This window comes from Mytilus californianus, unplaced genomic scaffold, assembly GCF_021869535.1.
Source record: "Mytilus californianus isolate M0D057914Y unplaced genomic scaffold, xbMytCali1.0.p SCAF_35, whole genome shotgun sequence".
In the NCBI taxonomy this organism is placed as follows: domain Eukaryota; kingdom Metazoa; phylum Mollusca; class Bivalvia; order Mytilida; family Mytilidae; genus Mytilus; species Mytilus californianus.
In genome coordinates this window covers 437,324-453,201 of record NW_026262685.1, presented here as the reverse complement: position 1 = coordinate 453,201, position 15,878 = coordinate 437,324, and the positions used below count along the sequence as shown (strand labels likewise).

At 29.6% G+C, this 15,878-nt stretch overlaps 1 protein-coding gene across 11 annotated transcripts in view; it reads right to left on the bottom strand.

Moving 5' to 3' along the window:
* LOC127736671 (cytoplasmic FMR1-interacting protein-like) overlaps window positions 1-15,176 on the bottom strand; it is a 53,991-nt gene extending 38,815 nt beyond the window's left edge. For 2 of the 11 annotated variants that reach the window (XM_052247232.1, XM_052247234.1), the window contains exons 1-7: window positions 15,082-15,176; window positions 12,263-12,481; window positions 11,589-11,666; window positions 10,088-10,189; window positions 8,717-8,898; window positions 1,526-1,751; window positions 471-575 (exon numbers count right to left, since the gene is read on the bottom strand). In XM_052247232.1, the coding sequence (XP_052103192.1) occupies window positions 471-575; window positions 1,526-1,751; window positions 8,717-8,898; window positions 10,088-10,189; window positions 11,589-11,666; window positions 12,263-12,472 (903 nt within the window). In that variant the 5' untranslated portion in view covers window positions 12,473-12,481; window positions 15,082-15,176. The other 9 variants (XM_052247233.1, XM_052247235.1, XM_052247236.1 and 6 more) reach the window with 8 other exon arrangements.
* Between the last annotated feature and the right edge of the window lie 702 nt (window positions 15,177-15,878).

The following is a 15,878-nucleotide window of genomic DNA, read 5'->3' as shown; positions in this document are numbered from 1 at the left end:
ATTATATTATTTTTGCATGATTCTACACTTTCATATCAGTTAGAACACGAATTTTGATTTCAAGTTATTTTCATGTTGCAATTATGGCAGATAATCTAGATTGAAAATACAATGAGAGTAACTGGGGGGAGCTGAAACGTTTTGAAAAATATAATGCATGCATCAATATGAATTGATTTTAAGATAATTTTTAAAATAAAACAAGTCCCTGTATATATACCATGTAAAAACAAAAAAACAAAATATTTTTCTTCTATATGTATGTGCTGTACATAATTGAATTAAATTACTAAGGGTATATACTCCATATGGAGGTGCTCCTACTTACAGGAGGCTTATACACAGAAGAAGTAGTATCTAGTGTCAGAATATGATTAACATTTGTGTTTTCTCAATTTTAAATATGACATTACTCTTCAGTCTTCTATGTATACATGAATAATGACACTGATATGGAACTTAAGTCTTACCTTTAAGTATTTGTCTATTTTTGTTAAATTTATTCTTTTCTTGGAGTCCATTTTATAGATGTTGTTTTGTTCATTGTCAATCATAAACAACCCACAAGCCATCACCTATGGAAGAGAAAAAATACTGAATTGCATTACCATATACATTAAATACATGTATTAGGTACAATTTCCTCCTAAAGTATACTTTAAATACAAAATTTAACACACATATGTATTACTTCTGACCTTGGTCTCTTGTAAATTTTTATATGGAATATGCTTTCAAGTGCAATACATATTCTACGAGGATAAATATTCACCATTATTCATGAAATAACCTTTTTTTTTGTATACCAAAGCTTTAAAAGGGTTTAAAAGATAATTTTGTCACTGATGATGTAGCTAATTTAACTGTATAACTGGATGAAAAAATAAAAATTGCACCAGTATATAAAAGTCAATGATCTATTAAAAGAAGGTACATTTCATTATCAATGAGTAACATGTAATAATCAAATGATTCATGTTAAAAAAAATAACTGAGACCATCATTTCAATTTATTTCACACTTAAGTTAACTCCATCATCAATTTGACATCAGTTCTATTCTAACAAACAAAAAAAACAAAAAGTGGACTTGATTGATTGATTGTTGGTGTTTAATGCCAGTTTATGCACTGTATATGCTATATCATAGATGGCCAGTTTTTCTTGGTACTTGGGAAAAAGGGCTAGAAGCTTAAGTACTAGTATTACCCTATTATGACTACACGTTACCTTATGACAGTCATTGTCTATAACAAAGTCAGATGACCTCATGATGATAAGCATACCTTAACTAACATGTATTTCTCTGCTGGTTCCAGGTACAATCAACATACCTTAACTAACATGTGTTTCTCTGCTGGTTCCAGGTACAATCTACATACCTTAACTAACATGTGTTTCTCTGCTGGTTCCAGGTACAATCTACATACCTTAACTAACATGTGTTTCTCTGCTGGTTCCAGGTACAATCTACTTACCTTAACTAACATGTATTTCTCTGCTGGTTCCAGGTACAATCTACTTACCTTAACTAACATGTATTTCTCTGCTGGTTCCAGGTACAATCTACTTTCATACATGTTGACACAAATGTTGATGACATCAGCTAACAATTCCTCATAACCAGGTGTGGATTGGAGGACTTCTTTAAGCATGTCTCTGATTTTGTTTTGAGTGGCAAGGAACATAGATAAATTCTGAGATTCTTGTAGAGCTTGTGGGTCAGCAATTACTTTTAGAAACTGTGCAGCCCTGAAGTTTGATATCAATATAATTAAAGATGTGAATAATAACAAATTCTTTTGTAATTTAATTTCTGAATGAATTACAGGATTTATAAGGATTCCGCAGTAGTTGTTAGAACTCATTTTTTTGCTATTTGGAATATTATAAAACTTATTTGCACATGGCAATCAAGTGTCATTTCACCAAAAAAATCTCTAAATAATGTATTCAGAATTAAATGATAAAAAAATTACTTAACACAAGGTATTAGAACATGTCTGCTAATAAAATATACTTCATCAATTCAAACATATATGCCATGTGTATATGTAGGATTTACTTAAAACAAATATAAATAAATAAAATAAACCAATTGTAAGAAAATAAATACAACTTAGCAGTTTTAGCAGTTACAACAGGATATACTTCATAAGCAAGAGTTAAATGAAGAAATAGAGAAAAATATCATGCAAGGTATTTTTTTATTTCAGAAAGAAACAAATACTCACCAATTATTAATTTAAGCACCAGTACAGTACAATATTGAATTATAAATGATTTAGAAAGCTTCTATTCTATTTTGATTGTTTTGTTGTAGAAATTTTGATTGAATTTTCTATTTTTGATGCAATGGCAGTCATGTTTGATGAATATAAACATTTATACTGAAAAGTGACCTGAAATGCATCATTTACTAAAAGATTGGACAAAAAACAAAACATTTTAAAAGATATTACAAGAATTTTATTGGAATTTTGGTCAAATTTCCATTTAATGACAAAAGCCTTGCTGAATGTGAGTTCGCACATCAAAATTAATCTGAAAAAAGAAAATTTATCATTTAATCAAAATGGTAGCACGATTTATTTGGAATTCATCCACTGAAGTTTGTTTCACATTTTGTAATCTAATAATGGTGCAGCCATGTTTGATGGTAGTTGGGTTATCAACCATTGTAATCTAATAATGGTGCAGCCATGTTTGATGGTAGCTGGGTTATCAACCATAATTCTTAAGAGGGATCATCAATGTCTTAATTTCCCAGTTCTCTCCAGGATTTTTCCGAATTTTTGAATTGATTAACCCATATACAATGTATTCTTATGTTACTACAGTAGTCATGTTGCTTGATTAACAGTAACAAACAAAAATAATTTGAAACTAGAAAAATTAAGGATGATAGTGGCAAAGTTAAATTTCAATTAACCAATTATGTGAGATGAAAAATTGATACTGAAAAATACAGGGGCTCTTTTCACAAAAATCTTACGACTAAAATTGATTGTGAGTTATATTGAAATGTTCATGACTTACGAGTGGTTTTATAATTTCTATATAATTTTATGAGGGACAACTTTAAATAGATTGACCAATTAATGGATGTAAAGTAATGACAAAAAGTTTTACTGGCCTTTAAGACCAGCTGAACTAAATGAAAATCTGTTGCAATCTAATTCAATTTGGATTGATAAGATTTCACTCTTATCTTTTGTATAAATAACATAAAATATTCTGTAATGAATATAATTGATGAATTCCAAAAATGTACTTGAAATTGACACCAAGATAATTTTAAATGAAAATTCATGCTCTGCAATCATTTACTTTAACCCAAACATAAAAGAAGAATAGGTACTAAAGAAGACTGATACTAAACACCTCTAATTATTAGTAAGATCACCACAACAAATATTCTCAATCAGCCAGATGCAGAAAAATTAAAACAAGAATACAATTAAAAATTGTCCATTATAAAAAATCTTGCATTGTACACTCTCTTTTACTCTAATACTAAAATAGTCAGAGAGAGTTGCTTAAATACAGCAAGTACTATGAGCAAAAAATGAGAAATGTGTCATTTTCACTTTAATTGTTTGAGTAGACCTCTATATTGTCATGAATTAAGTTGAAGTCATACTCTGAAGTACAGGTTCTTTTTCTGATTTTATCAAATAATTTATTTGATTAAATCAATCTTTTTTTGGCAAATTGAATTACAATAAGAATTATCACTTGTTTTCAACTCATCAAGTATTCTATAATCGTTTATTTAACATGTTTCAAGATAGTGACATAGTGAATTAATTGTTACTGAAAAATACAGGGGCTCTTTTCACTAAAAATCTTACAACTAAAATTGATTGTAAGTTATATTGAAATGTTCATGACTTACGAGTGGTATTACTCGTAAGATTTTTTGTGAAAAGAGTCACAGCATCATATTATGAATGCCTGTTTAATACTACAACAATTTCAACAAATGGAAAAAAAAGTTGTAAAGAATTTCTAACCCCAAAAGAGTTCCATACATCACATAAAAGGGTACAATACAAAACTTTCTACAGTAATGGTTGGTAAGGGATCATAGATTTATTCTTATGAGGAAGCTCCGAGCATGCTCGGAGGATGCTCGGAGCTTTTTAAGTAGGCTCTTCTCAGCAGTTTATGTGAAAATAATTATCATGATCTATTAAGATGTCAATCAAATCTATAGCACTTCTACAATAAGGAAAGTAGAGCATTATAGAGGAAGCTCAATTAACACCTGTGTAAACATCTGGTCGATTCAAATAAATCTTGCATTAATTTCAAAACTATAAAATAGATGGGAAATTCTTCAATAGCACTGTGCAATACTTGGAAAGTAATATCAAGTGTTCACAGAAAGAAAATGTGTTTAAAACACTTTCTTAATAATTATCGTTTTTTTTTTTCAATACAAAAAAAAAACCCAAAATTTATATTTAAAATATAAATATAACTTAAATTTATACTATATAAAATATAATATAAAAGTCATCAAAGACACAAACTATGGACTTTGTGAAACTTTAAATGCTATAGCAAACTTAAATTTCAATTGAAAACGATGGCTACTTTGGGAAAAGTTGTAATTCATAGGCTAGGTGGAAAGACTTGTAACAATCGTTATGATAAATTGATTTTAGTTCAGAAATCCTCGAATTTTTTTTCTTAATTACTTTTTCTATTTGTTTTTATAATAATTAAACAGATTCAGTGGATCAAAAACTTTATAACAAAAATTTAAAACTTCGAACTGGAATTTCCTTTGTCTATGCAATGCAACTTCTTTTCCCTAAATATTTCATATACAATATTTACATGAAAGTATTGAGAAGATGTTTTATTGATACTGTTTATGTTTCAAAAATTATACAGAGATTAAACAGAAAAAATAAGAAATTATGAGCTTTATAATTAGGCTCCAATATAATTTCTTATTAATTTTTTAATGACCTTACTTTTCTTTTTCATAGCTACAAAATAACTTAGAAAAGTAATTTAAAGTAATTCCACTGCCCAGACCAACTACCATAACCACCATTTATAACATACTATTAAATGTACAAAGTATTGAAGCATCTTTTTCTTAGCTCAATTAGCTCTCAGCTCTTAATGTTATTTAAAGGGGAAAAAGGGGAGAGAAATTGATTGGTAATTTTCTGGAGATGTTGACTTTCTTATATGCACTGACAAGTTATGTTCTATTTTTACTGTAGTACAGGACAGGATAAAACTTTACTCATGTCAAGTATTTCTTTATCTAAAACAAAGATAATATTCACACAATTTAAAAAAAATCAATAAAAGAGAGACGTACTAGAGGGAAAACATTGGTGGTGTTACCCCCTCAAACCAGGGTTCCAATAATGAATTGCAACTTTTCCTAAAGTAGCCATAATTTTCTATAAAAAAAATAAGTTTGTTATTTTATAAAAAAACCAATGGTAATATGTTAGGGGCATTACTTAAATAAGTAATTTTCAAAATTACCTATACAAGTTATGTTGAAATCGTGGCTATTTCAAATATTACTTCTATATCATGTATAAGTAACTTCTGTTAATATTACTTTTATAGATATCCATTCATACACGTTTTTCTAGCTTGAACAAATTTTCACAGACATCTGGTTATTTTCCCCATGAAATATAAAACTATTTAAATCCTCCTGAAACACTAATTACCTGTCTGATGCCACACTTCTTGGTAAAAGATTGGTCTCTTGGGGCTATTAAAATATTGTTTCCCTTAAAATCTTAGAGATAGCCAGATATGAATAGATGTAACCTTGTGATTTATTTGAATTTATTTATGATTTGTAATCTTAATCAAAAACAATTATACATGTTCCTTAAATAATTGTAAGTACTAAGCTAAGTTTTTCAAAGACGTATAAAATAATTTATAAAAGTATTTTTTTTGTCTTTATTTTTAAAGTTCCTCTCTATACTCATCTCAAATTGGATAAATACTTAATTTTATGAAATGATATAAAAATTCTTTAAAAAATTACATTTAGTACATGATTCTTTTGACATATAAAATAATTATTGAGGTATCAAATAATTTTCAAAAACAAAAAATACCTATATTAGAGAAACTTAAAAAATAACTTTAGTAATAATAATAATCGCCCCCTGACTTTTGTTTGTATCTTGATAACTTTTATGTAGCATTTTATATAATATAAACTATGTTTATATCATATCATCTAATTATAAAATTTGGTAATTTTTTTATTATAAAAAAGGAATGATTATTAAATATATCAAGAAAATATTTTAATGACTTTTACTTTTTGTGGAGACTTGAGATTTCTTTCCAAGCATTACACAGTACTGTTGAAGAATTTCTAATCTATTTTATAGTTTTGTAAAGTTTCATGCAAAATGTATTTGAATAGACCAGATGTTTACACAGGTGTTTATTGAGCTTCCTCCATAATGCTCTACTTTCCTTATAATAGAAGTGGCGTAGATTTGATTGACATCTTAATGGATCAGTATAATTATAGTCACATAAACTGCTGAGAAGAGCTTACTTAAAGGCTCCGAGAATGCTCGGAGCTTCCTCATAAGAATAAATCTATGATCCCTAAATGGGTGCTGCAACCAAATGCGTTCATTTATATTTTTTCTTTTAATTCAGAAAAAAATCAATATTCAGGAACATTGGAAATTTCCCTTTGTAAAACAAGTGATCTTTTTAATGAAAGATTTTAAGATAAGATTATTTGTCAAACTAATCTGCATCTGGGTGATCAAGACTGCAAGGCTACAACACAATTATGTTACTATCCCCTAACTTGAATGTCCCAAAAACAACACACACACACAGACCCTCACCTCCTAAATGCTGAATAATCATTTCTGATACTGGCTTTCATATTTTTTAACTGATCTAGCTCAGCAAAAGTGTTAATGAACTTCCCCAGGGTCAATAAATAGGCCTCAGATACAAAATCATTTCTTTTCTGTATGTGACACAATCGTTTCACTTCACCCCCAAATCGTTCTATGGATTCACGCTGTAAAGTAATATTAACTGTTTTAAAAATATGACATGATTTCTAACTTCCAACCCCAATGACTTTCACAATGGATCTATGCTCAATCTCTGTGGAAAAAAAATCTGAAATCAAATTCTGCATTTGAAATATGTTAAATTCTTTTTAGTACCACTGCACCCTATTTTAGCTTAAAAATATAACCAACTCTTTTTTACTTGAAACAAATCAGATATTTCAATTATTATACCAAAGATGATTTTAAGAAGAAAAAGATGTCATCTCCACTAAAATTCACTTTTTGGAATGATCATCCACAAAGAATAAAGTAACTGCAAAATTTTGAGCTGAAAACAATTTTTAAGAAATTCAATGTGAGACATTTTCATTTGATAGTCTCACAAGTTTCAGAAACGTCACAGGTTTTTTCATTCCAAATGAAGAGAGTTGATTTTATGTATCCTCCATACAGCAACAAATGTTTGTTTTTCAAACACTGTTGAGGTTGTATGAAATCTTTTTAGAAGTGCTGCCCCTCTCTAATCTCTATAAAACAATTACTTTATTAATTCCTATAGCTACTATACACTTTCCTATAAAATCCTGCAAGTTGTGATAACTAAGCCAATGAATATAACTAGCAAATATTTCGAACCAGTGAAAAACCATGACATCAAAAATATCTGGTGGAATATATTAGAAGGAAGTAAAGCTAAAGATAATGATTTCATAATAAATAGAAACATGCTTAAATATCAAAAGATTGATTAAGCTAAAAAAAAGTTTCTTGAGAATTTAAGCAGACAGTCTGTCTTTTAGTATATCAGTCTAAGGTTGATTTGTGCAAATATCATTCATCAGCATTAATTTCATGAATATTCATATGATATTTCTGATTTCATATTTTTACTGGTAGTTGATGAATAGCATAATTGTTGGGCAATATAAAGCAGAGCTAAAATACATGGAAAAGAATACAAGATAATTGTAAAGTAATCAGAAACGATTTTGCATTTTATAGAAAATACATGCAAGAAAAGAAGTGTGTAAATGGGAACAACAAGACTGGTGAGATAAACTAATTACAGACACAAGCAACATGACATTTATATAAAGTTCAATTTTTTTTTAAATTTAGTTTAAAATTTTATCTTAATTTTCGTTTTTGCAAACTTATCATTATCTGCTAAATCTGGAATTATAGTGAACTTTCTGTAATTTACTAAAAATCTTTAATTCTTTCCATTTGCTCCAAAACTGACTGCTAAGTGAAAAAGATGGTAGTATTTCTTTCAAATTATTTTTTTAAAACTCAAAAGCTGCACGATTATTTAAGTATGTATGCAGCAGAAAGGTTTTTTAACCAAAAAAGTTTTTCTCCGTCTTAAAAAGTGTAGGCAAGTCCTTTATATACAATTTAATATTAGTTGTTCTCTATAATTAAAAACAACAATGTAATATTAAGTTTAAAATGCTAAAATGTTTACCACCATCTTGAACAAAAACTAAGCAGTCAAATGGCATGTAAGTAAATAATGTTACATATCTTCCATGGTATGTTGTATATACTGTATATCTTCTGCCTATGATATGTCTGCTCAGGACTCACCTTCTAAAGGCAGAGTAATCATTACTCAGGACTCACCTTCTAAAGGCAGAGTAATCATTACTCAGGACTCACCTTCTAAAGGCAGAGTAATCATTACTGATACTCGCTTTCATGTTTTTTAACTGATCAAGCTCAACAAATGTATTGATGAATTTTCCTAAGGTCAATAAATATGCCTCAGAAACAAAATCATTTCTCTTCTGAACGTGACAAAGACGTTTAATCTGCTCACCAAATCTGTCTATAGCATTTTTCTACAAATTAAAAGACATATAAAATTCTTATCAATTTTGGTTTCTGTTCTCATATTATTCCTTGTTCTGAAATACAAAAAGAATGTTTAATGTATCTAAATAACATGCAAATCGTTTAAAAATATCTGAAACAATTAAGCATTTTCTCTTTCTTATCATATACAGTTTTTAGAAGTTGAAACTCATATTATTTATCGTTATTTGCTGAATGTAGAGTGACAGAAAGCATGAGTAGCTCATAAATATTCGAGAAGAAAACAAATAAATATACACTCATTTGAAGGTACAGATTGATTACAGTATATATTTTGTATTTTTCTACGACGAAAGTTGTCATTTTTTTTAGGGATTTATTTTAATGGAAACACACACAAAAGGGAGAAGATACCATCGAGGCAATAAAACAATGTAAGCTGATAGACAGACAACATTACGGTTAAAGAAGAAGAAAAAAGTCAAATAAGAATCCACAAAGCTATACACAGAAAACTTCATTAAGCAACATGAACCCTACCAAAAAATTAACCTGGCTGAACTCAGGTCATGCAGGTGCTCTGGAAGGGTCACACATCTTCTAATTTTATCTTGCTATATCTTTTAACAAAACAAACTACATGTATTCACTTGAAAATATATATGTCACTAATTATAAGTAATTCTTTCAAAGTCTACACACAAAGTAAGTATGAGATTCAAGAAAGCTAGTAATTAAATTTTTAAAGTAAATATGAAAGTAAACATAACTTCCAGAAAAGATGTTTTATATGATTTACTTAAGTTTTTAACTAACATTTCTTTTTTTTACCTAAAAGAAACTATGATAAAATTACAGGAAGAGGTGTTAGCAAAATCTGAAATGTCAAGGTGATTGTAACACTTATATGTGCAATATCATATAATCATCTTAAAAAAGATACTTTGTGTTTGTTCTCAGGTTACAAGCTATGTTTTAATTGGCAAAATGAAAAACATGTGAAAGGTTTTATTTTTTTTTATATTTAGAGACACACTTCTGTCTACAAATTTAGAGTTGAAGAATCATATAAGAATTTTCTTTCACATTTTTCCCCCTCAAAAGTCTCTTAACATAAATAAAACCATCTTATGTATGTATCATATTTGTATGTATACTTATAAAGATCAAATTATGACAATACACTATATTTCTTAATTTAGCCTTAATAATTACCACAAAATACATAAATTCCATAAGTTTTGACACTTGTGGATCCAAGACCTCCACAATCTTATTGTAAATCTCTGATCTGTTAGGCTGTTCATTACTTTTCACCTGAAACACAAAAAAAATTGTAACAGCTTCATTTATGGTTTGCAATAATAATGACCTACACAACTCCTTGTATTTATACTAATAAAACAATCAGAATTTATACTTAAGTCTCATTAGTCCCTATCTAACTAGCACAACAAAAGGGTACTAATCATTGTATTAAATTTCAATCAGGCCGTTTTTTTTCTATAGGCAATTCAGATAAATGTTGGAATTATAAATATAAGATTTCTCAGAATAAATGCTCTTGAACTTGAATTTGATTGCAAGATTATTCCATGCTTCTGACCTACAAGGCTTGAGGCAATGGCCTGATTTCTGTTGTTAGTCATTTTATATAAGGTGAAAAAACAACTTTTATGAGTTTATCAATATTTGAATGCAGTTACACTTTAATATGTCACATGGAATTTTAACATTTGCAGGTAAGGGACACAGATATTGCCATGATGTTATCTTTGTAGGAGTCCGATCTATTTTTATGTTATTCAATGTTTTGTTGTAAGGGAATTATCCTAGATCTTTTTAAAATACACTGGATCTCAAGGTTTTCCATGCTTTTTTTTAGACCCTGATCTGTTTTTGGAAAAGTCATGTTGTGATAAACATGATAAATACATTTTAAGTGTTTGTTATGGATAGAGCAACTGTGAAAAATCATTTCTAATCATTGTTGGGCTGAATTAAGATTGAAACAAGAATTTGAAATAATTGGACATGTCCTACTCATACTGCCATATTCAGGGAAATCAGGGTCTAAACTGTATTTGGCATCATCATTTCAGATCATTCTGAACATGTGTACTAAGTTAGAAAGTTTTAAGTTGATTTGACTACATTTCCATAGATATCTACATGAAACAAAAAAACTTTTAACTGAGGATGAACTGTTTTTGCACCATCTTATTTACACATTCAGTAAACTGTAAAACAAGGGTCAATACCATAATTTGGCTTATAATTTAAAGTTCACATCATAATAAACATCACTGTCCCTGTTTGGGGGAAGGTTAGGGCACACAAATATGTTTAACCCAGCCACATTCTAAAAATGCTTGAACAAGCCAGGAACCTGTTATCCAGTGCTTTCTTTCATATTTGTTTTTCTTTTTATCTATCGTACTTAAATTAAGCTGTTGGTTTTTTCATTAAATTGTTTTACATTTTCAATTTGTCATGTTAAGGCTTTAATAGCCTACTATCAGAAATAGGTTTTGCTCACTCATGAAGGCTGTACTGTGACTTACATTTGCTTTAATCTATGTCAACCCAACCTGATATGGGATTGATAGACTCATGAATTGACAGACCAGAAAATAAAATGCTCCTCTTCCATCTTCAGCAGGGCATTATGTGTACCTAAAAGTTCCGAATATGTGATATTCTTTATTTTATTTACCTGAGGTAATGCTCTAGAGCAGCATCTCCATGTGTATAATATTGCAGCAAACTCTTGTCCTTTCTCTAATAGCTTGTTCTGTAACATTGAAAATATAAGAGCAAGTTTATATTGTATCAAAATTCAAAATGATTCTTGTTAACCTTATCTGGCTGATCTATAGTACAATTCAGATTATTATCTGTCTTGGTATTAGTTGTTAACAGTACTAGCACATGCTGGGGATTATTGGCAAACCTGATAAATGATAAGAGCATTCATTAAAACATGATTTGTGCTGACACAAAGTTGAAACTGTTAACATGGTTAAGATTATTGCAATTTTAATTTCATAATGACTCATAATAATGCCCTTTTGGCTGTAACAGGCACTGTCTCGATTTAAGTTAAAACTGGGCATTTTAACAATAACTTACCTCATTAATCATGTTAATAAAACAAATATTTTCTGTGTTTTGTTGGACTTGGTTGATAAATGTATTAATGGGTGTTTTCATAATGGCTCTGTTATATGTCCTCGGTCAGTAACAATCACCTAGGAGGCTGTAATAATCCTGGGCGTTGTTTCTGACCATTACAGATATCTCAGCTCATTGTTACACACCTTTGACATATAAAAAGGCTATCATAAAAACACCCATTAATTAATACTATAGTACAAAAACTGTACATACCAAATCTGCATGGACTGTGGCCTCTTCTATATATTTAGCAACCCCAGTGACATAGGCATTTCTATCCTCAAAATTAGTGTCAAAATTAGCTTGGTAATGGATGGACAGTGAAAGGCCTTCTATACAAGGTTGTTGATCAGGTAAAGGCAATTCATCCAGAACATCTACATTCTGTAGGGCGTCTGTCAGGGATATCTTGTCTCCTGACATTTTTCAAAGCTAAAAAAGAAGATATTTCATTTGTAAATGTGTAGGATGACAGCATCATATACTAACAGAGATAGTTGTAACAATTAGCTTTGGAGAATTCAAAAATTTATGAAAGTACTGGTAGTAGTATGAGTTTATTTCTAACTTTGTAAGATTGACAATATTTAAGGGAAATAATTTTGTTGAACATGTTGAATGAATGAACAACATACTAAATATAATTAAAAATAAGGAAAAAGTCAAAATGGCTAACTACATTACACGTTCAGCATATAGAAATGTAAGTCAATGTCATAATTTGTCATTAGTTGAGTTGTAAGTTCTACCCTATTCAAATATCTCCTGCTAAGAGTATAAACAAACAGACAGTATCTGATCTTCACTTTTCAAGGTTGTGCCTTCAGTACTTTTGACTACATGTATATATGTTCAATTGTTTGTTAAATTCTAATTATAATGCACACACTGCATAGAAGCAAGGGATATTATATAATGTTTTGAACACACCTGTCAGTGTTTCTTTTGAAATGCTACATGTAACTCAAATACTTTATATTGTATTGCAACCTTACATGAGCTATTTTGCCCTGATTCCCATATGACCTGGTTTTTACAAATAATGTTATTTTGTCAAGAATATAGATGTAAACTGTCAGTACAATGATTTTTTTTTTATGTGAATTTGGTAAGGAAGAATCAATTAAAAAATTAAAACTAAACCCTATTACATGTAGTGCAATAAAATGACATCTAGTATGTGTGTATTTGTTACTGGCTTTGCATTTTAAGCTACAATTAGGCTGGAATGAAAAATATCAATAATTTTTCGGTAATCAGATACAAATTGAATACTTTCATTGATTTTATAATATGACAACCTCTCGCTCTATCGACACGATTATTCACAAAAAAAAAAATGTTAATGATTTTGGATTCACCAGTATATTGATTTTTCTAGCAGTTGCAAAATATTCTTGTGTCAGTAATTGAGTAAAATTTTCCTGGCAAAATTGGGTCTCAAAGCTGAGAGCAAAATTTCCTCTCAAAGTACAGACAAAAAAATGACTTTGGCGTTATAAAGTTGTAGGAAGGCCTCTCAGCAAAAAAAATTAAATGGCCTTAAAAGAGGACATAACGATATGAATGCATGTCGTTTCGTAACCTGGTTGTTTCGTACCTGGTCGATTCGAACTACGTTGCTTTGTAACTGAGACGTTTCGTACCTGGTGCAATTATACATGTAAATGGTTATAAAGTGTTCGTTTAAATTAATTAGTTTAAATGAAACAGATAAATGTATTATTTAAAAATGATCAAATTTTTTATCTAATAATAACAATATTGTAATATTTCTAATTTAAAACTTTCTTAAATCTTTTTAATTATTGGCTAATTGGCTAATTGGTAATTATGCTCGGTGACAGCTTTAATGGTTTTATGACAACTAATGAGATTGACAGGTAATAAAAAGTAATTACAGTAGGTGTAAAGTGATTAAGTAGATTAATGGCACACGACCTAACGCACACGACCTGAAAAAAATAATTATTTTCTCTTTTTTTTTCACTTTTACATGCAATTGCATAACCCTTCTCCTTTTTGACCCGGGCTTTTTTATCTTTTGTAAGAACACTTTATCTTACTCTATTCTTTTTCTTTCTTTCAGATACATCACTATGTAACTGTTGTCCTTTGTTTGCATGTTTATACTGGCATAAAGCCTGATTTTTCATCCGAAAAACCCAGGTATAAACATGAAACAAAGTCTAGTTGGCTGGAGCAGCAGCAGCAGCAGTTGGTCCGTAAACAAAAGCACACCTCCTTAACAATGTACTACATGACATATGGTTTTGAGTGAATTCATCCCAGAATGAGAAAATGCATCCTTGTATGCAGCGGGTCTTAACACGCTGATACCTTTTTAGTTTACCTTCGGATACTAACTTGATCTGAAAGCACGTGACAGAAGACTAAATACTTTGATAAAGATGGGGTACATCTAAATTATGATGGACAATTTAAATTCTTCTGTTCTATTCGCATATGTGCAAAACTGTACTTGTAAAGTGTAAAATTATGTGCAATCAATTATTTAATAACTAAATATAGATATATATATATATACATCAATAAGTCTTTTTATTATTGTTTATGTAACCTACGACTCATATTGTTATTATATATTGATATAAGGTTACAAAACGTCTCGGTACGAAACGACCTAGTAAGTTACGAAACGACCAGGTTACGAAACGGCCTGCACCCAACTATTTGGACTAAGAAAAAGGAAAATGGTAAAAATAACAAGACAATAAAATAAAAGATCTATCCAAATTAACCTTCTGGAGCTCATCTGCGTTGTATTGACCTGATAACACTAATTTTATGTAACAGGTACATGTGAGCCTACCCGAAAATTTATTTTTCCTGAAAGAAAAAACTCACTCTTCCTTATATTTATAAAGAGGAAGAGTTCGTTGGGGTTGATATTTGATACTATATGCAAAAATGTCGACTTGACTGCTGGTGCACTATCTGTGTAAATAATTTGGCGACAAATAAATCCTACGTGTTCCTGTTTTGCTTGTGTCGTTCATCCAATCAATTACCTTTAAACTTCACATAGGAAATGTCAGTCTATTTTACTTCATTTTTATCATTTTGATAACTTCCGGATTCACTTGACCAAAGAGGGCGCTGTCAACAAAAGCAAATGACTGGTTTCCTGCTGCTTTGCACTTATCTTCCCCAAGCTTCGATTAGCAGGTATTCAGTTTATTTTCCATTTGAAAAACTAATTCCCCACCATATTCCGAAGAGCAACGATTACCGTATTTGTACTAAAGCAAATGAGATTGCGCTTAAAAATTACAAAATTGATCATGCCTTCTTCATTTATTCATTACTCATTCTAATTAGGAACACCAAGTTTTTCACATGTGCAAACCGTCGATAAATTAAAGTGACAAGCAAAAAAAAAAAAAAAAACCCCAATAAAAACCCATAAAAAACAAAATAGAAAAAAAATCTATAGTCAAGTAGTAAGTCAATGTCCTATCGTTTTCTTATTTTATTTTCAATATGTTTTTTGTTGGCTAAACATGACATGTTAACTGCGCAGATAACGTTATATATAGTAAGATGAATACAATAATACTAGTACTTGTCGACATAGTTTAACAGAGAGCATACAACTGAATTATCTGTGTTATCTGATTATATCTTAATTATTATCAAAATGGTAATAGTAATCACAAATGTATATGTTCAATATATTATCGTCAAAGGATTAAAAGTTTTACCAAACCGACCGACCATTTCACAAAACAAAATGAGGTAATTTGACCAACTCCACTAAAGGTAATATTATATTACTACAATGCTTTTAAACTTACATTATATGTAC